Source organism: Macaca fascicularis, chromosome 7 (assembly GCF_037993035.2).
Source record: "Macaca fascicularis isolate 582-1 chromosome 7, T2T-MFA8v1.1".
In the NCBI taxonomy this organism is placed as follows: domain Eukaryota; kingdom Metazoa; phylum Chordata; class Mammalia; order Primates; family Cercopithecidae; genus Macaca; species Macaca fascicularis.
The window spans coordinates 138,547,327-138,571,111 of NC_088381.1; the positions used below are offsets into that span (position 1 = coordinate 138,547,327).

General features: G+C 43.8%; 1 protein-coding gene across 1 annotated transcript in view; it reads left to right on the forward strand.

Annotated features, from left to right (window-relative positions):
• TTC9 (tetratricopeptide repeat domain 9) overlaps window positions 1-8,325 on the forward strand; it is a 35,326-nt gene extending 27,001 nt beyond the window's left edge. Inside the window, exons 2-3 of the mRNA XM_005562468.5 lie at window positions 516-698; window positions 4,034-8,325. Of these exons, the coding sequence (XP_005562525.3) occupies window positions 516-698; window positions 4,034-4,113 (263 nt within the window). The 3' untranslated portion in view covers window positions 4,114-8,325. The remainder of the gene's footprint in view (window positions 1-515; window positions 699-4,033) is intronic.
• The last annotated feature ends 15,460 nt before the right edge of the window (window positions 8,326-23,785 follow it).

The window sequence follows — 23,785 nt, forward strand, 5'->3', positions numbered from 1 at the left end:
ACTCTGCGCATGCTCAGTTGATTTGGTTCTTTCCCTGGGCCTGGGAATTTTTCCCGGGCGTGGGAAAATCTGTGATGAAGAACCCGGAAACAACAGGGACTGCTCCATCTTGTTCACCTTCCTCCATCTTGTCCCTTCTCCCTCACCCAAACAACTGAATTAGGCCCTGCTCTAATGACCTCAACTTGATCACCTCTGTGAAGACCCTGTCTCCAAATAAGGTCACATTCTTGGGTACTGCAGGTTAGGACTTCAACATATCTTTTCATGGTGGAAGGGTGGGCATCATTCAACCCATAACAGAAGGTTAAGTGACTTGCTCAAGGCTTGTTAACATGGCTTGTTAGTGATGAAACTGGTCGGGGAGCCTAGGATTATTGGAAGACAAATCCCATGACATAAACCCCAGTGGAAAACCCCAACCCTGCTAAACCTCTGGAGAGAGGGAACTCAAGGGAGACATGCAGAGCCGGCCGCTGTTGTGCTGATGGCATTTTCCCTCCCTTCCTCCATAGCCTGCCTGCTCCAGGCTGAGCTGGTAAACTATGAACGAGTCAAGGAATATTGCCTCAAAGTCTTGAAGAAGGAAGGGGAGAACTTCAAGGCCCTTTACCGGTCTGGTGTGGCCTTCTACCACCTTGGGGACTATGACAAAGCACTCTACTACCTGAAAGAAGCAAGGACCCAACAACCAACAGGTAAGGCGGAAATAGCCATTTTCTTACTTCCTCCCCGCTCTGGTGGCTCCTGGAACCTTCTCATTGCAGCAGTTTTCTTGGCTAGGAGGGCCAGGCAGGGGCAGAGATGGCAAAATTAGGGATCAGATATATGATAAGACGTAAGTAAGAGGAGCACACAGCCCATGCATTTGCCTAGGGTTTGAGTTCCAGGGAGCATGGGCACCTCTTCTCTTCAAATAGAGTAGAGAATTCCTCATCTTTTTCAACTCAGAATCCAGCTCTCTTCACTTATTCAACAAATATATATTGAATTCATACTATGTGCCAAGATTTGTGCTGAGCACCAAGGGAATAGATGAAAAGCCATGGTCCCTACCCATGAGGAGCTCACGTCTGGTTGATGACACAGAATACAAACAGGCAAATTTGGTGCTAAGCCCAGCACCTTTCAGGAAGCATGCTCTGACTCCTCCAGTCAGATCCTAATCCTTAGGACATGTGTAATCTATACCATTCACTTAGATCATATCCACCAGTCATTCATTCATTCATTCTACAGATATTTATTGAGGGGGTACAATGTTGCTAGGTATATAGTAGTGAACAAAGAAAGTTGTTGCCTTCGAAGAGTTTATATTATAATGGCTCACTGTCTATGGTAAGTGGGAAAAAAAGTGTAGAGAGGGGACAGAACCCAGGGAGGGACTCTCCACCAAGGGATGACTGGAAGTCAACCGGTAAACAAGCAAACAGACAGTAAACAAATAAACTATTTAGTAGTAATAAACGCTGTGAAGAAAATAAAGCAGAATAAAGAGATCAAGAGTAAACAGAGGGCTGGGTGTGGTGGCTTATGCCTATAATTCCAACACTTTGGGAACCCGAGGCAGGTGGATCGCTTGAGCTCCAAAATTCAAGACCAGTCTGACCAACATGATGAAACCCCGTCTCTACTAAAAATACAAAAATTAGCTGGGTGTGGTGGTGGCCACCTGTAATTCCAACTACTTGGGAGGCTGAGGCAGAAGGATCACCTGAGCCTGGAAGGCGGAGGCTACAGTGAGCCAAGATGGCACCACTGTACTCCAGCCTGGGCGACAGCAAGACCCTGTCTAAAAAAAAAAATAAAGAGTAAGGCCGGGTGCGGTGGCTCACGCCTGTAATCCCCAGCACTTTGGGAGGCTGAGGTGGGTGGATCAGGAGGTCAGGAGATCGAGACCATCCTGGCTAACATGGTGAAATCCTGTCTCTACTAAAAATGCAAAACATTAGCTGGGCATGGTGGCACGCGCCTGTGGTCCCAACTACTCAGGAGTCCGAGGCAGAAGAATCACTTGAACCCAGGAGGTGGAGGTTGCAGTGAGCCAAGATCGTGCCACTGCACTCCAGCCTGGGTGACAGAGTGAGACTCTGTCTCAAAAAAAAAAAAAAGAGTAAAGGTGGGGAGCTATTTTAGACCAAGTAGTCAGAAAGAACCTCTCTGAGGAAGTAACATTTAAACAACAACCTTGGCTAGATGTTGCTATTGTTGTTGTTTATATGATTAATTTTTTCTTTTTTTCAGACAGAGTCTCGCTCTGTCACCCAGGCTGGAGTGCAGTGGTATGATCTCAGCTCACTACAACCTCCACCTCTTGGGCTCAAATGATCCTTCCACCTCAGCCTCCCCAATAGCTGGGACTACAGGCATGCACCACCATACCTGGCTAATGTTTTGCATTTTTTGCATAGATGAAGTCTTGCTATGTTGCCAGGGCTGGTCTTGAACTCCTGGGCTCAAGAAATCCTTCTGCCTCAGCCTCCTAAAGTGCTGGGATTATAGGCATGAACCACCACACCCAGCCTTTTTTTTTTTTTTTTTTTTTTTTAATACAATCCTCCTTTCAAAAGTTTTTAAAGAACTTTAGGATCAATTTACAAACGTCTAAATGTATACTTTTTTTAATCTTTTTAAAGAACACCTTGTTGTTGATTTATTTTCTGTATATAAATTGTGTTCCACCAACTGTAAGCAGCTTGAAGACTAAGCATTGGACTCATACAACAGAATTTTCTGGAGCACTGCTATCTGCCAGCACTGTCCTGGAGTATACGCTTGGCATTTTTTAGCATGATATAGTATTCATTTTTACTTCCAGAAGTAACTATTCCAGGCACCCCATCACTCTTATGTTCTGGCGTGTGTGGAACTTAGCAGTTGTTCCATGCCGTGCCCTCCTCACTAATAACAGGAACTGAGAAGAAATGCCCCTGTTTTGGTGAGGTGGTCATCTGACCCTACTTATAAGGACAAAAATAAGACAATGAAGCAAAGTCATTTTAAACTCTTCAAGCTTAAAAAAAAATTACATTAGATTAATATTTATTGATCATTGTTTTAAGCACTTTTAGACTTACCTATTTTGGGCTTCAGAGCAATTTCATGAGGCAGGTATTACAGTCCTCAGGAGAGGCAGGCTTTGCAGCCAGACACACAATTTACTATGTGTCTCCTTGGGCATCTGACTTAATCTCTCAAGATCCCTATTCCATTTTGTCACAGTGAGGAGGAGGATACATACCTTGCGGGATTGTAGTGAGGATTACATGAGATCATGAAGGTTAGAAACCTGGCACAAGGTTGGCATTCAAAAATGGAGCTTGTTGGCTGGGCACGGTGGCTCGTGCCTGTGATCCCAGCACTTTGGGAGGCCAAGGTAGGCAGATCACCTGAAGTCAGTAGTTCAAGACCAGCCTGGCCAATATGATGAAACCCCGTCTCTACTAAAAATACAAGAATTAGCGGGGCACAGTGGCATGTGTCTGTAATCCCAGCTACTCATGAGGCTGAGGCAGGAGAATTGTTTGAACTTGAGAGGTGGAGGTTGCAGCAAACCAAGACTGCGCCACTCCACTCCAGCCTGGGCGACAGAGCGAGGCTCCATCTCAGAAAAAGAAAAAAAAAAAAAAAAGTGGAGGTTGCTTCTTGCAGATGGGACAGGAGGCTCAGAGAAGGTGGCAACTTGCCTGCTGTTAAACTCCAACTGGGGTCTCACTAAACTAACTGCGCTGGCTGGCAAACCACTGGGATATGCTGCTGCATAGAAAGAAGGAGAGAAATTATCTCTCCTCTCCCACCCATCCTCTCTCATGTCCCCTGGGTCAGGCCAACCTGTCCACATTTGCTAAGGGGAGGCAGTGAAGGAGAAGGCCAACACCTAGTTGCCCTCTCAGCCACCATGGATAGGCGGAAGGGACCTTGGTTGGGTGAGCCTGGCCTGCTGGTTGTCTGCAGACACAGCCTTTGCTGATTCTGTGTAAATGTGATAGTTGCCCTCACCTGGTGTTCCCTAAGGTTTATTCTCTCCTCACAGACACCAACGTGATTCGGTATATCCAGCTGACGGAGATGAAGCTCAGCCGATGCTCCCAGAGAGAGAAAGAAGCCATGTAACCAGGAAGCAGCTCCAGAGCTGTGCCCACGCCTCACCGGGGACTTCCAGACACCCCCTGGTGGAGAGCCCTGTCCTGGGTTCTGTCCCTTTCTCCCCACTTCTTCTGGCTCCCCGTTTTTCCTCCTGTTGCACCCCAACTCTTTGTCTCCTCCCAGTGTGAAAAGAAGGAGAGATGCAAATTTGGAATCCGGTAGGTCGCCCAGACATTGGAGACATCCTCTCCTCTGGCAGGTCAGCGACTGAGAGGGGCCCGGCTTCTGCTGGGACAGCTGGAGAGGAGTCTCGCGGGCTGGGATGCTGTTGTGGCTTTGACTTTGGCCAGTGCTTCTGACAGAGGCGGAGCCTGGCAAGCATACCATCCCATAGGCAGCAGGCACACAGCCCATGGGCTGGATCCTTCCACACCTTCCTGACAGACCAGAGCCAGAACATCTCAAGGCAACTGTTCGAAATCCAGGGATGAGACAAACAGCAGAAGCACTGGTGAAGCCGACGTAGAGACTGTGAATGTGTACACTGGAGTTCCCACCCCTCACCCCCAACCAGTCACCTTAGCCCCTGCCTCCTTCCCCAACTCGTTGTCTTGGCTTGTGCTTTCTCCTCTCCCCGTCAGGGATCCGAGACTCTGCCAGGATTCACATGCCACTGAAGCCCACTCAGTGCCCTCTGGTGACCACACATACCATTCCCCCGGACTCCCACCCAGCGGGCAGCTGTGACCGCAGAAGGGCAGGATGAAGTGGGCCAAGGTTTGGGACAGGGTGACTGTGTAGGTGACAGGGAGGGAAAGATGATGACCAGGGGAAAGAGCATCATATAGACTAGGGGAATGAACTGTGGACTGATTCAGTGTAAATAAAAATAAATTAACAGATAGTAGTTCTTGTCAGTTCTGTAAGCAGCCCGCTCCCTCACTTTTACTCCTTCCTCCAACCCTCAGTCAGAGCTACTTACAGCCAGGCAGGATGGGGCTTCCCCCAAAGCAATTGGCCATTTGTCCAGTGGCAGACAATGGTGGCTGCAGCCTTTGTGCTTTTAAGAGTGGGCTGGGATTGTGGAGACCGCCCAGGGGCTTGGCTTTGTCAGAACTTGTACAATCTTCTTTTGATGAAATTATCCGAACTCAATATCTAGCACATAGAATGTGTTCAACAAATACTTGTTGAATGAATAAATTATGACTGCAGACTGGCTCTCCTGCCTTAAACTAATTTCATCCCAGCCTAGTCTCCTGATGTCTGTGCTCATTATGCTAAGCCATGTTGCTTCGGTCAAACAAGAAAGACTTACTGAGGGCGTATTGTTTGCCCGTCATTGTGCAATGTGCTGTGGGACATGGGATGTAGTCTCAGTCTTCAAGGAAATGGAAGGGTTAAGAAATGCATATGAGATTATTACCAATGACACCTTTAATTTATATAATGCTTTAAAATTACCAGAGCACTTTCATGTATTTTTCGTGTGACTAGTGAAAAAGACAATGTTGTAGAAAATTAAAATATATACAGATGCAATAATGTGAATAGTTAGGATTTATTAAATGCATTATCTTCAGATCTTTACATGTATAATCTCATTTCTTTCATGCAGTTACTCTGGGATACTGTTCCCGTTTGATGGGTAAGAATATTGAAAACCAGAAAAATTAATTATCCCAAGGTTGCATGGCCTTTAGTGGCATAGCTAGGATTTGAACCAGACCTGCCTGACTCCAGAGCTCTGGCTGGTATCTATGCTATACTTAGTTGCCTCTCTATAAGTATAATATTGGGCAATTATAACCATTTGAGAACAGGACTATATGTATTAACCTGAAAAGTGTTCATGATGTCAGTGATAGTACATGGCTTTCTCATGTATTTACTCAAGGGCCCAAAAAGACCAGAGGCCAGAATCCCTAGTGGTCAGAGCAGTGACAGGTCAGAAAAAGGCAGCTGAGGTCCAGTAGTTATGTCTATGTATTGCTCATTCTACTTACTGATGGAGCCAGCATGTATCCCAACAACTCCTCTAGCATTCATCACCCATCCCCAGCATTGGGAAAGGGTCACAACTGAGACTGAAAGGAAACACAAAGTTAAATATGGGTTAATTATATAAGCAGATGCCCCACCACAGCAGAATCCAGTCACAGCCCAGGGGCCCAGAAGAGAGCAGCGTAAGTTATATTCACATAGTTCCCCAAAGGCTTTCAATGGGGGGTACGGGGAAGGTGCTGGAAATATTGAGGGCCCTGCCATTACTCACCTAGAGCTCACTCTCTGGAGAAGAGGAAAAGGAAGAAGCTGTTTCAGCTGCCACATTCTCCCCAATCCCTACTATGTTAGGCTGTCTTTCCTCTTCCTCCTAGCCGGCTTTATATGACCCTAACCCAAAACTACCCTATGGCCCCACACGGGCATGTGTTCAAACCCCCCGACCCCCACCCCCATTCCCAAGCCTCCAACTTAGAACGTTTGTGATTTGGCAGATAGTTTGTTAGGATCTGAAGGATGAAGAGAAGGGCAGAGGTCACCCGGAGAACCAGTTCAAACTGCCAGGGTCTTCCCTTGGTCTTTATGCGTCAGGAAGGACTCTGAGTAATTATTCCCCATGCAGAGACAGGAGAGAGGTCTTGTTTACATGAGTGTGCTGGGGCAGGGCTGGACAGTTGGGGATATGATTGTAGCCATCCCATTTAGAAAGATCAAAAACCAGAACGAAATGAGGACAGCCTCTCAGAACCTCATAGAACAAGCGTCCAGGTCATCTGCTTATTTGGTTAACTTAGATATACAGGCTTATTGGAACTCCATTCACTGTGACCCGAAGTTAAATAATCCCAAAGAAAAAAAGCTACCTGGGGTATTGGTTGATGTTTGGGGTGACAGGGCTGAATTTTCTGTGCATTTGTCCAACAAAGGCTTTAGAGCACAAAACCAGGTTCATTCTCCCTACCAAATCTTCAGCTTCCTTCTCCTCATCCCTCCCCAAAACAAGAACTGTGATTTAATTCCATACTTTGTGGATGTCACTGCTGACCTATATAACTGGAGTACTAATCATGCATCTGACCTGCACTGTCATCCCTTGCCTGGACTTTTGCGATGGACTCTTTGGGGGAAAAACTAATGCTTTTTAATTATTGTGAAAGCATCATGTGTGTATTGTAGAAGTTTTAGGGGAAAAAAGGACAAAATCCAATCCATAAGCTTACCACCCAAGACAAATGTGTGTTCTTTTGAATATACCTTTTAGTTCTTTTTGGTGTAAATGTACACATGCACACGCACAGTTGTGGGTTTTTTTAAACAAAAACTGGATCACACTGAATATACTCTTTAATAACTTTTCAAATGTGTATTTATATTTTAGAATATGTAATACATACACAGACACAAGATTCAAAAAGTACAAACTGCTCTGTAGTCGGAAGTAAATCTTCTCCCTACCCTGTCTGCCAGCATCTAGTTTCCCTCTAATTTATTTTACATCCTTCTGGAGATGCTTACACATTGTCAAACATATGTATATATTCTTTTATCACACACAAATGGCAGCATATTGGACACTTTTTGTTTTTTGTTCCTTCTATTCCTTCACTTAATAATATCATGAACATTTTCTGCATATCAAACTTTCTCAACAGCATCTTCATTTATACGGATGGACCCTTTTTTTATCATCAGTCACCAAATAGTGATTATTTCATTTGTTCCCAATCTTTATTGTAAATAGTGTTGCAGCTGACATTCTTGTAGCTAAATTTTGCACATGTCTATAACTATTTCCTTAGGATAAACTCCAAGAAGAGACTTGCTTGGCTATTTTTAAGAATTTTGATACATGTTGCCAACCACCCTCCAGAAAGTTTGTACCAAAACACTCTCCTATTTGGAGTCTAGAGAGTACCCTGTTTCCTGCACCCTAACACTAGGTATCATCACTTATCAAATCTTTACCAATTTGATAGCTGGGATAATAGTATGTCAATGTTATTTTAACTTTCTTTGACTCTTCGCGAATAACATTTTCATATGCTTATTGACCATTTGTACTTCTTTCTTTGTGAATTTTCTATTTATTTGATATCGGTATGTTTATTATCAATTTGTAATTTTATTAAGAATATTATTTTTGTCAAGAAATGCTGCAAATATGCTTTCCAAGTGCTTTGCTTTCAAATTTTGTTTATGGTGCTCTTTGACATACATAAATTCTTAATTCTGCAATTAATTGGTTCCTCTGTTGCCGGCTTCTGTCTACAGTTCATTCTCTTATTTCTATCAGAGTGACCCTTCCAAAACACAATTTGACCATGTCACTCCACAACTTCAGCACTTTGGGAGGCCAAGGTGGGTGGATCATGAGCTCAGGAGTTTAAAACCAGCCTGGCCAAGATGGTGAAACCCCATGTCTTCTAAAAATACAAAAAAATTAGCTGGGTGTGGTGGCAGACACCTATAATCCCAGCTACTCAGGAGGCTGAGGCAGGAGGATCACTTGAACCTGGGCGTCAGAGGTTGCAGTGAGCCGAGATGGCGCCACTCCACTCCAGCCTGGGCGACAGAGTGAGACTCTGTCTCAAGAAAAAAATAAAATCTTTAATGGCGCCTCGTCACTTTTAGGATAAAGGCCAAATGCCTTAACAACACACACGGTCTTTCATATTTTGTCTCCACTGATCTTTCCAGGCTCACTTGCTGGTCCTCTTCCCAAAGTATCCTACATTCCACTGCTGCACAACATCTTGTGCTGCCCTGAACCATTGTGCTGGGTCTCTGGACCTTTCCACGCTGTTGCTTCCCTCTGCCTCACTGGCTATTCCTTAGCCCTTCAGTCCTCTCTTTGCCTTGCTAGCTCATATAGGCCTTGACTCAGGATTACTGCTAGAAAGCCTTCCTTGGTCCTTTAGTCTGAATTATTAAAGCAACACAAGCCTACCTCAGCCTAGCTTTTGCTACAACAAATTGTAGTTTCTAGTTTACATTCATCTCCCGCACACCCTGGGTGTTCCTCAAGACAGGCACTGTATTATATTCATCTTTGCAGTCAGAATGTCGAGCACCATGCCTGGCACATTGTAGGTACTCAGAAAACGTTGAGCATTGAGCCTGGAATGAATGAATAATGGGTTCAGTGGCAAATGTTACTTGAGGTAAATGCAGGTCTGGACTAGATCTGTGCTTCTGAGAAATGAAGATGTCCTGAGAGACTTGGGTCAGAAGAGAAGCCACATGCTCCAGCCCTGTGCTTTCCAAGACATCAGAATCACTTGGAAGAGCTTTTTAAAAATACATAATCTCAGACTCTACCTTAGACCCATTGAATCAGTTTCACAGGGATAATGTTCAGGATAGTTTTTTGAACACCATGAGGTAACCAGCCAGGTTAAGGGGCCACTGCTGAGGCCCAGCAAACTTTAGAGCACGCCGCTCCACCATTTCAAACCATGTGACATTTTACAGTGGATAGATGGAGTTTTGTTTGAATACCAGCTTTAACATCTGCTAGTTGTGTGACCTTGGTGCAGTAGTCTAACTTTTCTGACCCTCATTTTCCTCACCCATACATGGGTGAATGTTTTGTTTTGTTTTTCGAGACAGAGTCTTGCTCTGTCGCCCAGGGTGGAGTGCTGTGGCGTGATCTCAGCTCATTGCAACCTCCGCCTCCCAGGTTCAAGCAATTCTCCTGCCTCAGCCTCCTGAGTAGCTGGGATTACAGGCACACACCACCACGCCCGGATAATTTTTGTATCTTTAGTAGAGACGGGCTTTCACCATGTTGGCCAGGCTGGGGAAATGTTTTATCCCTTAAAAGGGTGTTGGGAGGACTAAGAAATAAGTATGTCCCAGCTCAGTGGCTGGCACAGAATAAGCACAGAAAAAACATTTATTTCCTTCCCCCACCCTCCCTGGCCTCAGTTTCCTTGTTTATAGTGTGGCTGCTAATACTTGCACGTTCACCTTCCATATTCCCCCTCTCTGCACTGTAGAAGGAAGGAAACCTTCCAACAAGACCTTAGGTTACTCTCTGCTCAAACAGGACAAGTACTTGGAGGTGGGGAGTAGAAAGACAGAGGAAGCTTCATGCTCCAACCCATGCCTCTCCAGGCTTCAAAGAGACTCCACAGCAATCAGTTGGAATAATTCTGATGGTTCTCAGAATCAGCTGTCTTCCAGTCACATCCAACGATGAATGCAGTTTTCTTCCTGATAGTCCACCAGAAGCCAGCAGCCCCTAAGCTGCAAGGAGATGGCCATTGCCAGGAAGTAGAATGGCCATTGCCCACTCCCCTTCCAATGCCCTTGGTATCCTCATCACATGCCTCAGGGCAGGAAAGACAAGACTGTCTGTAAGGTCAAATAGCTGGTCTGCAGCTGCTTTAAGATGCCCCACTCCCTGGTCCCAATGCCAGCACTCTCTCTCCACAGCAGCCCAGGGCGGGCAGCGGAGGCAGGGAAAATGCATTCAGTCCATCAGGCATGGCATAGTTCAAATTACCAAGTCAGCATGAAAAGTCCCACTCTAAATGGACTGAAATTGGATTCTATTAAAAACCACATTCAGTGAGGTCCTTGACTATTAATATTCGCTAAGACATGGAGGAGGGGAAGGCGGTGGAGGCTCCTGAGAAAGGCTGGGCATCTCAGCTGCTCCGTTGAGTTGCCTGTCTGAAAGGGAGCCTACATTTGACCCCTAGATGTGCCTTGTTTTGCAAGTCTCACAGAATGTTAGGGTTGGACAGAAGCTTGAAGCTCAGTAGTTCAACCCTCTTTTCTTTCAGATGAGAGACGAAGTCCAGAGATGATTAAGAGATTTATTCAAGGTCACGCAGATAGTAAGTAGCAAATCTGAACTGGAACTCAGGTCAGTTTCCTGACAACAAACAATACTCTTTCCACTGAACCAACCAAAGTACACTTCCAAAATATATATACACACATATATGTATATGTATGTGTGTGTGTGTGTGTATGTGTGTATATATATATATGCTGTAAAATTGTTCTCTTCTAAAGGAAGAAGGAGCATAGTACTCATTTTTTCACTCCCTCACTCAGTACTTATTCCAATCACTTCATTAGGTGGTTCATTGGTAACAAGGTGTTGTCTCTGCTTGAGGGGCTTACAGTGTATAGGGAAGAAAAAAAAAGTAAATGCGCAGTGTCAGTTCTGTGCAGGAAATGTTCTAGAAAACATCATGGAGGCTCAGTGCCATGGTTCACGCCTGTAATCCCAGCAATTTAGGAGGACGAGGCAGACGGATGGCTTGAGCCCAGGAGTTCAAGACCAGCCTGGGCAACATGGCAAAACCCTGTCATTATAAAAAAATTAGCCAGGCATGATGGTGCATGCCTGTAGTCCCAGCTACCTGGGAGGCTGAGGTAGGAGGATCATGTGAGCCCAGGAGGCAGAGGTTGCAGTGAGCCAAGATCGCACCACTACACTCCAGCCTAAGCAACAGAGCAAGACCCTGTCTCAAAAAACAAAACAAAACAAAAACAAAAATCATGGGAACACATAGAAGAGAGAATCTATACCAACTCCAGAAGATCCAGGAAGAATTTCTTGAGGGGAGCCAACTGGGTGGGGCAGGAGTGATATGAGATGAGTGAGCTTCAGACTGGTGCCTACGGCAATACTCTAGTACTCCTTTTCCTGGATATAATGTGAAAAGATTTGAGAGAAACATCACGTGAACTGTCTTCTTGCTTTTTTTCTGTTTTTTCATGCCTGGGCTCAAGCAATGTCACTTTTACTACCTTTGGAAGCCCGAACGGCAGAGAAATCACAGAAGACCCTGGAGGTTACATCTGATTAAATCCCCTCCAGGTAGAGTAGGAACAAGCAGCTAGGTGTGTTTTCTCTAAGTACAGTCAGAACCCTTCAAGATCTGTGATTTCTATAACAGGGAAAATTCTAGACCAAGTTTAGCTCACACATGTAGCTCCAGGGGCATAATGTTATGAGTACCTTGAATATATCCCATTATTTTATGTTCCTTTGTTTTCTCTAATCTCAGCCTTTTTATTCTAGAGCAGTGCTGCCCATTAGAAATGTAATGTGAACCACTTATATAATTTTAATTTTTCTAACAGTTACTTTAAAGAAATACAGAAAATTTCTTTTTTTTTTTTTTGAGATGGAGTCTCGCTCTGTCGCCCAGGCTGGAGTGCAGTGGTGCGATCTCGGCTCACTGCATGCTCCGCATTCCGGGTTCACGCCATTCTCCTGCCTCAGCCTCCCGAGTAGCTGGGACTACAGGCGCCTGCCACCACGCCCTGCTAATTTTTTGTATTTTTAGTAGAGATGAGATTTCACCGTGTTAGCCAGGATGGTCTCAATCTCCTGACCTTGTGATCCGCCCGCCTCAGCCTCCCAAAGTACTGGGATTATAGGTGTAAGCCACTGCGCCTGGCCAGAAAATTTCTTTCAGTAATACATTCTACATGAAAATAAAACTATGGAAACAACCCAAAAGAATAAAATATTCAGGAATAAGCCAGGCATGGTGGTGCATTCCTGTAGCCCTAGCTACTTGGGAGGCTGAGGCAGGAACATCCCTTGAGCCTGGGAGTTCAAGGCTGTGGTGAGCTATGATCACACCACTGTACTCCAGCCTGGGCAACAGAGCGAGACCCTGTCTCTTTAAAATAAAATTTTCAAAAGGATAAAATACTCAGGAATAGGCCAGGCGTGGTGGCTCACGCCTGTAATACCAGCACTTTGGGAGGCTGAGGTGGGTGGATCACCTGCGGTCAGGAGTTCAAGACCAGCCTGACCAACATATAATGAAACCCCATCTCTACTAAAAAATACAAAAATTATCTGGGCATGGTGGCACATTCCTGTAGTCCCAGACAGTTGGGAAGCTGAGGCAGGAGAATCGCCTGAAACCGAGAGGTGAAGGTTGCTGTGAGTTGAGATAGCACCACTGCACTCCAGCCTGGGCGACAGAGCAAGACTCTGTCTCTCAAAACCCAACCAAACAAAAAAATCTCAGAAATAAATAGCAAAAGAAGTTCCAAACTATTACTCTGAAGACTACAAAAGATTGTTGGATGAAAGTAAAGGAACCTAAATTAAATGGAAAGATATCCCATGTTTATGAATTGAAAGACTTAATATTGTTAAGATAGCAATACTCCTCAATTGATCTACAGATTCAACATAGTCTCTATAAAATTCCAACTGATTTCATTGCAGAAAATGATAAACTGATCCTAAACTTCATATGGAAATTGAAGAGACTCAGAATAGCCCAAATAATACGGAAAAAGAACAAAGTAGGAGGACCCTCTCTCCCTGATTTCAAAACTTACGACAAAGTTACAGTAATCCAGATAATGTGGCACTGGCACAAAGACAGACGACAAATAGATCAATGGAATAGAAATGAGAAACCAGAAATAAACCCTAGTATTTATGGTAAATTGATTTTCTACAGGGGTACTAAGATAGTTCAATGGAGAAAAAAGAGTATTTTCAACAAACGGTGCTGGGACAACTGAGTAGCTGCAGGCCAAAGAATGAAGTTAGGCCCCTACCTCTCTCTATAAAAATTTACTCAAAATGGATCAAAGACCTAAATGTAAAAGCTAAAATTATAGAATTTTTAGTTGAAAGCATAGGTATAAATCTTGATGACCTTGGATTGATGGTTTCTTAGATATGACACTAAAAGCACAAACCACAAAAGAACAAGTAGATAAACTAGACCTTTTATCTATTAAAATTAAAAATATTTACGCTTCAAAGGACACCATCATGAAATGGCCACCCACAGATTGAGAGAAAATGTGTGTAATCCAATATCTGATAAGGAACTTGTGTCTAGAATATATGAGGGACTATTACAACTCAATAATAAAAAGATAATCAAATTTTTAAATGAGCAAAGGATCTGAGGGACATTTCTCCAAAGAAGATATGCAAATGGCCAATAAATACCATAACAGATCATCAACATCATTAGCCATTAGAGAAATGCAAATCAAAACCACAATTCAGGACCACTTCACACCCATTAGGATAGCTATCATGAATAAGACAGGTAACAAGTACTGGTGAGGATGTAGAGAAACTGAAACTCTCATACACTGCTGGTGGTAACACAACATGATGCAGCTGCTGTGAAAGAGTCTGGCAGTTCCTCAAATGGTTAATCATAGTGACCCTGTGACCCAGCAATTCCACTCCTGAGTCTATACCCAAAAGAACTGAATACATGTGTCCACCCAAAAACCTATACAGTAATGTTTATAGCAACATTATTCATAAAAGTTAAAGGGTGGGAAAAAAATACCCATCAACACTGATAATGAATGAATAAATAAAACGTGGTATATATCCACACAACAGAATATTATACACAATAAAAAGGAGTGAAGTACTGATACATGCTACAACATGGATGAACCTTGAAAACATTATGCTAAGTGAAAGAAACCAAGCACAATGTATCACATATTTTGTGATTCCATTCACATGAAATCTCCAGAGCAGACAAATCCATGGAGTCAGAAAGCAGATTAGTGGTTGCCTAGCAGAAGGAGTCAGGGAGATGAGAGGATTGGGAAGTGGTAGCTAAGAGTGCGGGGTTTCTTCTTGTAATGAAGATGTTCTAAACTTGATTGTGGTGATGGATGCATAACTCTGTAAATAGGCTAAAAGTATAAGGGAGTGTACATCTTAAATGGTGCATTATATCTCAATAAAACTATTTAAATAATATATTTTATTCAACCCAATATACCTAGAATATTACTATTTTAGCATATCCTTAACATAAAAACTACAAATGATACATTTTACATTTTTTCATAACCCAATGTGTAATTTCTGCCTCCAGCACATCTCCATTTGGACTAGTCACATTGCAGTTGCTCAACAATCACATGTGGCTAGTGGCTACCATATGGGACACCAAAGTTCTACAGCCTTCAGGAAGATCCTAGGAAGACCAAACAGTTACCAGATTGGTGGGGCCGACTGGTTCTTTTAATCCAGCTCCTTCATGGAATGTCCAGTGCTCCCACCCCCAGACCCGTCTGTAGCCGCTGCCGCTGAATGAAGACAGAGTCAAGACTGCAGTCTGCATGAGAGAGAGCCCTAGCGGGGAAGAGGGCTCCACGGTCTGTGACATGGGCGTCTACTTCTGGCTCCGTGCTGGTGCACACACCCTTTGTCCGGTTCAACTTCGGACTTCAACATGTATGAATGGTGTGTCTCATTTATGAAAATAGAGATGTAATAGTACCATTCCCTCATAACTCTTTTGAGAATGGAATGTCATAATGTATGTAAACTGCTTTGGATGGTGTCTGGTACAAAGTAAGCATTATTTGGTATTCGGTAATTATTGGGGAATAATAATCATATCATTCATTTTGTCTCTGGCTTTTGTTTTCTTTGTTTATTTATTTTGCCATGTCTTATGGTGTTGTCTCTGGCTTTTAGCAGAGTGCCTGGCACAGAGCAGATTCTTGGGAAACCATAGATCTTCACATTAGAACCTTATGATGTCCTCAACAGTTGGCTCTCTAGCCACAGCCTGAACACTTCCAGGGAGCCCTGTGTCAAAGACAGCACATTCCATATTTAGTTCATTCTGCCATTTAGAATGGACCTTCTTATGTCAGGCTAATCTGTCTTTCAGTAGCTTTTATCCACAATCTCCTTGGCCCTGCCCAGGGAAAGACAGTCTTCTCCTCAACATAACATTGTTCCAAATATTTAAGGACAGTCAGTCATCCGAGCTGTCTTTATAATCTTCTAGTTTCCAGCCTATATATTCTCAGTTCCTTCAACTCCTCTGCTAACAGGTTTTTCAGCTCTGAACTTTGTTTTTCAGTCTATTAGTGTCCTTCACTGTGTGTGTGTGTGTGTGAGACGAGGTTGCCCAGGCTGGAGTGCAGTGGCACAATTATGGCTCATTGCAGCCTCAAACTCCCGGGCTCAAAGGATTCCCCCACCTCAGCTTCCTGGGTAGCTGAGACCACAGGCATATGCCACCACACCCAGATAATAATAATAATTATTATTATTTTGTAGAGATGGGAGTCTCGCTGTATTGCCCAGGCTCATCTCAAACTCCTGGGCTCAACTCAAACAGGCCCCCGGCTTGGGCCTCCCGAAATTCTGGGATTAGAGGCATGAGCCACTGCGCCTGGCCTAGTGTCCCTCTTTAAATATGGCACACAGAACTGTACTGGCCAGCACAGAAAACGGGGAACCATCATCATTTCCCTACCTCTGCATTGCAAAATGCCTTGCTTTTTTATCCAATCATTTCACAGTTGGAATGTAGCATGCTTGTGGCCCCATCTCTTACTTGTACCATTACTTTTTAAAGAATAATATAATATAAAGTAATAATAAATTACTCCAAATAAATTTCACATATTGTATTATTGAGTCATAATTATGTGCCACAAAATGCACAGATCTCAAGCATTAGTTAATAAGTGAGTACGATCCTGCAACAATACACCAATCACAATATAGGACATCATCATCACCCTAGAAACTTCTCTCATGCCCCTTTCTAGTCAATCTCCTCTTCAAACTCCTAGAGGCAACCGCTATTCTGATTTCTAGCCCTATAGATTCATTTTACAAAGACAAAAATTGTTTCTGACATTCACATAAGTGGGAAAATACAGTATTATAACTTTTTTATCTTAATGCAATACAATTTCATTCCTATTAAATATAATCATATTGCTTTCCATATTTCCTCATAGCTTCTGTGAACATTTTGGTCTTGATTCTGCCAACTGTATCTGCCAATTTCCCTAACTTTATGCCACCTACAGAATTAATAATTCCTTCTGTCCTTTATCCAACATAAGACAAGACCAGTGATGGAGTCCAGGGTACTTAACTAGAAACCTCCGTTCAATTTTCAAGCTTAGGAAACGAGAAGCACTGTGAAAGTGCCAGCCAAATGGGGGCACCTGGAGATAACACATGTGGATGGAGAGGGCTGTGTTCTGTTAGGATGCAGTGAAGAGGGAGGTGATGACAGGACATCCTGGTGGGATGTGTGCTGGGGAAGGGGAACGACTCAGAGGAAGGTCTGAGAGTCACCTGCATAGAAATGATTACCAATGTGGAGGGAGGAAAAGAACTCCCAAAGTGAAGAACCGAGGGCTGGGTCAGTCATCCACAAGAGAAGGCCGCGAAGCTTTCCAAGGTCATCTGAGGAGTCTTGAGCAAAAGCTCTTGTTTGGTCTGGTTTTATGTTTTGTTTTGCTTTGCTTTGTCTGTTTTGATAAGTCCTAAGTGGAGTCTGGCAGCCTATAAGGCAAATGATATTTCTAGATTTAGAAGTAACTGAAACTGTGCAATCATGGAGAGACATAGTCCATTCCCTCATTCTCCCAACCTCAGAGCAGTGAGGCTTTGGGGACAGGCAAAGTGCCGGCTGTGGGTAGGGGTCAGGGAGGGACATCTGAAACACATCGGTCTTCCCCTCTTTCAGAAGAGAACTCTGGTAGTCAAGGTGACTTTATCGAAATGTTCCTTACATTTTTACTTTTTGGTTATTTTTGATTCAGCATTATACGGCTTCTGCTTCTTTGACACACACGTGGGCTTAGAAATGCAGGTAAGCACCTGACCCACGCCTGAGGAAGCGTGAACCCGGATCTGCCATCCCTCGCTGTGGGACTTGAGCTTGTGGCAGGCCTTATACTCACCTATAAATGGGCAAAGATGAGTCAGAAATCTGTCAGAGTGTCAGAATCAGCCAGCCAGCATTTTTAAAAATATACATGATGGGGTCTAGGAAACTATTTTTTTTAGAAGCTAGAATTCTAGTACTGGTTCATAAACTGATATTTGGCAGTTACTGAACTGTAAAGTCTTTTACAGTCCTAATATTCCATAAATATATGGTAGGATATCCTAGGTAACTCCATACGGAATTGGTCCTTCCTGGTCCGTGTAGAGGGGCTTGAGAAAAGATGAAGGGATGGAGGTAAGAACAATGGAAACGGGGTATCTGACTATCAGGCATGGTTACAGGTTCTTAGTAGACCAGTGTTTTACGGAAACATCTATGATAAGGAAATGAAGAAATTAAAAAGGCATGCCAGTGGCCCATTTGGCATGTAATTCAGTGTAAGCAAGGTACTAATACTGCACCCACAGTGGACTGAACTGTAAACCTTTGAGCATGAGATAATTTAGGGCTCTCAAGTATCATCCGAGCTGGCTTTGAGCTTGCAGAAAGGCTAAATCCTTTAGCTTCTTCTATTCCCCTTTCACTCCCTGCAACCAAACTACTTTTTGAGCCTCTAAGCCTCACTGTCTTAGCCTGAGTCTAAATCTACACTATCCCAGGTTGACACCAGCATCTAGTTAAAAGAACCTGGGGTCTCTTTAGGACCCAGAAAAAGGAAGGGTAAAACAGAAGAGGAAAGGGAGAGTCTGTTCAATAAGCTGAAACCCTCTTTGTCAATCATGTGGCTCATTTGCAGAAGAGAAACTGAGGCACACAGCAATGACGTATTCAAGGAACCATGCTGGACACAGCAATAGACACTTTAACCTAGCTCTCAGTCCTTCTGGGATTGGATTCTCTGCACAGAGACCTAAAAGTTTCCCTTCAGGACTGCTGAAGGTTGTTTGAATTGATTTCCTGCATCCCCTGGCAGGTGGCAATAGGGGAATTTTTAAAAAGACTATTAATAGAAGTTATGCATTAGGGAATGTCTAGTGAATCACTAATACAGGAATTATGTCTGGTAGTCAAAACTCATGCTGAATAGTGCTGATGTTATAGTGTGTGTGTACATGCATGCATGTATGCATGTGCCCGTACCCACGTGAGTCAGGGTCAAGAAGGTTAAATATGTCAAAGGCACATTGGTAATATGGTTTCCTCCTGGTATTGGTCCGTATACAAAGATTTTATTCAAGAATGAGCCCACTAAAGTATAAAGTTAGTTTAAAATTAGAATGTAATCAGGTTCTTAGCATCACCTGATGGCATTCTGTCCTGGTGTAAAGAGTTTTTAAATCTCAGCAGCTCACACATCTCCCCCAAGCTTAAATATATGCATGAATCACCCGGGAATCTTATTATAATGCAGATTCTGATTCATCAGGACTGGAGCAGAGCCCAAGGCTCTGCCTAACAAGATCCCAGGTGGTGCTATGCAGCTGGTCTGTGGACCACACTAAGCAGGAGGGGATAGAGTGGCCTGACTCCTGAGCACAGGCAGACAGCCTGCAGAGTCAGCTAATCCCCAGCCCTGTATCCAGATACTCCTTCTGACCATTCCTTTATCTAGCCACATATTGTTTGTAAATAAACCACAGTACTCTTAAGTGTCGCTAAGATTTTTGGCATGTCACCATTCCAAAAATCTTGAGGACCAAGGTAAGGACTCCACACACCACCTTTGCCTCCAACTACCCGCCTCCGACTAAACTCTTAAGTCCTTCTTTGCACAACCCCAGTCCATCCCTTATAATCCATCCCCCCAACCCTACCATTTCATTCCCCATTTTCCTCCCTACAGAATAATCCAATCCTATAATAGAAAACAACTGTTGACTACTGTGTGCCAGAACTGTTTTTTGCTATCCTTACTGGGTTTGTAAATGTCACTTTATGAGGTACTTATTATTCTAACCTCTGTTTTACTGATGAGAGATTTGAGACTCAGAGGGATCAAATAAATTGCCCAGAGTCTTACAACTAACAAGTGGAAATACCAAGGTGTGCACCCAGGCTGTCCAACTCTAAAGCCCATATTCTTGGCCCACTGTGATGTTGGAAACTGTTTCCCAAGGTGGTGAGCACTCCATTCTCCCCAGGATGTCAAGGGCTTGCACATCCTCTTCTCAGCCTAAATTATATCTGGTACTAACCCACTCTGACTACTTCAATCTCTCCTTCACCTGGAATAAAACCACATCAGGTTCTAAATGTCCAGGATAAAAATTCTGATTCAAATTTCAAGCTTCCTCAGAACTTGAGAAGTTGGACAAATCAATATGTAAGATCCCCAGCCTCCGCTTCCTAAACCTCCCTGCTACCCTGCATGGGACCACCTTATAGCCCCTCCTCCCACTCACTTCAAGCCCCTGTTCTCTACCCTTCTTCCCTTCCACATCAAAAGTGCCTTCAGCGAAAAATCTACAAATGATTAATAATACCTCCACATACTTGAGGATTTGGGGGCAGCTTGCATTTTAAGCCTTATCATTATTCAAGGGAGAAAAGTCTCAGGGAGCTGAGGTCTAAAGAATAAATGGTTGTTGATTAGGCCCAAGCTGTAAAGGAAAGGAGGAGAAGGAAGGATATTTCAGGCAGAAGGACCTATTCTTGCATATTGTAATATGCATATCATAATAAATGTTTGCTGATGAAGCAAAGAAAAAAAAAGAGGCATATTTAAGGGATTTCCCTGCAAAACCTCTGGCCTCCCTTCCTGCCTTTTATCCAACTCTAAGAAAAGACAGTTGGATTTTAAAAACCATAATATGTGTCTTCTCTCCTCCCCTGACCATATGAGTGATTTTTCCTTTAACTAGATAAACAAAAGAAAAGCTATGACTTCCAACCAAAAGGTGCTTGTTATAAGAGAATAAGGCAGAGTGGTTCCTTTACCCTCCCACTGGCACATTTGGCTATTCAGGCCCCCAAACCGTTTCTCCTTCTGGAATTGCTGCATAATGATTGGGGTCTGGCCTCTGACCTCTGGAGCCCTATCAGGAATGGGAACCAGAATCTTGAGCTTTGTTGGGAAGGTCACATGTTGGCCTAGTTCATAACCTGGCAGCTCTACCCATTGCCTCTGTGCAGCTCGGTTTTCTTGCCTCACATTTCAACCCCTTGACTTGTCTGAGTTATGGGAAGTTATGGCTGCTCTTCTAAGAGCAAACAAGCAAGAGGACAGTAGCAAAATCAGCTTCTGGTTAAATTTCAGGCAGCTCAAGGGGTCTAGAATTGGCTGATGGCTTTGCACCTCTGAATAGAAGAGTATTCAATGGCCGGGCGCAGTGGCTCACGCCTGTAATCCCAGCACTTTGGGAGGCTGAAGCAGGCGGATCACCTGAGGTCAGGAGTTCTCCATTGCACTCCAGCCTGACCAACATGGAGAAACCCTGTCACTACTAAAAACACAAAATTAGCTGGGCGTGGTGGCGCCTGCCTGTAATCCCAGCTACTTGGGAGACTGAGGCAGGAGAATCACTTGAACCCGAGAGGCGGAGGTTGCAGTGAACCAAGATCACGACATTGCACTCCAGCCTGTCCAGCCTGGGTAACAAGAGTAAAACTCCATCTCAAAAAAAAAAAAAAAAAAAGAAGAGTATTCGAGGTGCACTTCTTTTCCTTGCCCTTGGCCTGCATTGTAGTAAACTCTTTCCCCTGGCTACTAACTGTTGAGAGATCAGTGGGTTATGAATACTATTATGTGCCTATCATTAAAGATGCAAAAGTGAGGAAGACACGTGGTCTCACTGGTGTGATAGCCATGTGCCTGTAATCCTGGTTACCTGGAAGGATAAGGCAAGAGGATTGCTTGAGCTCGGGTGTTCAAGACCAGTCTGGGCAACATAGTGAGACCCCCATCTGAAAAATAAGTAGGAATAGTGCTGGCCAGGTGCAGTGGCTCATGCCTCTAATCCCAACACTTTGGGAGGCTGAGTTGGGAGGATTATTTATTTATTTATTTATTTATTTTGAGTCAGAGTTTCGCTCTTGTTGCCCAGGCTGGAGTGCTATGGCACAATCTCAGCTCACTGCAACCTCTGCCTCCCAGGTTCAAGCAATTGTTCTGCCTCAGCCTTCCTGAGTAGCTGGGATTACAGGTATGCACCACCAAGCCCAGCTAATTTTGTATTTTTAGTAGAGACAGGGTTTCTCCATGTTGGTCAGGCTGGTCTCAAACTCCCGACCTCAGATGATCCACCCGCCTCGCCCTCCCAAAGTGCTATGATTACAGGCGTAAGCCACTGTGCCTGTAGTTTACTTGTTAAAACTACATTTTTAAATTAAAAAAAAATTTTAATTAGCTGGGTGTGGTGCATACCTGTAGTTCCAGCTACTCGGATGGCTGAGAAAAGGATTGCTTAAGCCCAGGAGGCTACGGTGAGCTGCACTCAGCCTGGGTGACAAAGTGAGACCCTGTCTTAAAAAAAGAATAGTGTAGACCAGATCAAAACAGAATGGAATGTAGAAGATTGAGGAAGAGGAACCTGGGATGCACTGGGAAGCTGTGATCATAGGTATAGGCCAATAATATGAGCTGGAGCAAATAGTTCTTTATCATCTACTGAGATATACCATGATCTTGAGGTGGGAACCAAAACCATTTGACTGGTAAGGGCCTACTTAAAAGAACAAAGAGCAAGATGGGGGTGTTAGCATGGGTGTTCAAAGGGGAAATTTTGAGCTTTTACACAGGCAAGTGTGGGATAAAAGTATAGTAAGTGTTTAAGCGAAGTCTTTTAACCAGTATAGCATCTTGCTGAAAATATAAAAGAAAGGTTCTCATCCACAAAATATTTGGGCAGTGACCTAAATAAGAATTAGCTTATTCTAAGAACAACCAACTTGAATTTTTAAAAGGTAATCTCTGGCTATTCAGCCAAGGGTTGAGCATCTAATTATTAGTTTACATGTTTGTCTCTCACATTAGACAAAAGTTCAAGGGCAGGGACCATGTGTCTTTCTTGTTTTGAGATGGGGTCTCACTATGTTGCCCAGGCTGGTCTTGAACTCCTGAGCTCAAGCAATCCTCCTGCCTCAGCCTCCCAAGTGGCTGCAATTACAGGCACATGCTATTAGGCCCAGTAAGACCATGTGTCTTACTCGTTTTTGCATCCTTGGTGATAGGCATATAATAGTATTCATAACCCACTGAGGTCTCAACAGTGAATAGTCAGGGGAAAGAATTTACATTAGGCCCAGAGCAGTAGCTCATGTCTGTAATCCCAGCCTTTTGGGAGGCCAAGGTAGAAGGATCACTTGAGCCCAGGGATTCAAGATCAGGCTGGGAAACATGGTGAAACCCCATCTCTACTAAAAATTAAAAAAAACAGCTGGCCATGGTGGCACATGCCAGTAGTCCCAGCTACTCAGGAGGCTGACGTGGGAGGATTGCTTGAGCCTGGGATGTCGAGGCTACAGTGAGCTGTGATTGCACCACTGCACTCCAACCTTGGCAACAGAGTGAGCCCCTGTGTCACAAAAAAGAAAAAGAGTTTCAGTAAAAATTAAGGGCAAAGAAAATAAGCTGAATAGCTAGAGCCATTTCAGCTTCACCTACTCCTGCACAAAGCTTAAGACGAGGGCAGACCTATGCCCTAAAGTTGCCCTAATGAAAACCTCTCCTTTCCTCAGCCTCCACTGCTCTCATTTCGCACTTCACCCATCTCATTATTGTCTATGCATCCCAGCTTTTGCATCATAAAGCAAAATCCCTAAGTGAACTGTGATTCTGACACAGTTTGTTCACCGAGTCTCAATTGGGGGAAAAAACCACTATATGGTATATCAATCTTTCTCCAAGACACCCAAACAGCATCATCAGCAAGCCCGCGTCACTCATTCCAGGGCCATTCAGGAAATATGGTCTTGTCAGCTTTAAAATCATGAGATCTCTAAGTTTGGAGAAGAGGCTTTATTTCTGGTACAGGTTTATAGCCTGCAGGGTGGTCAACCTG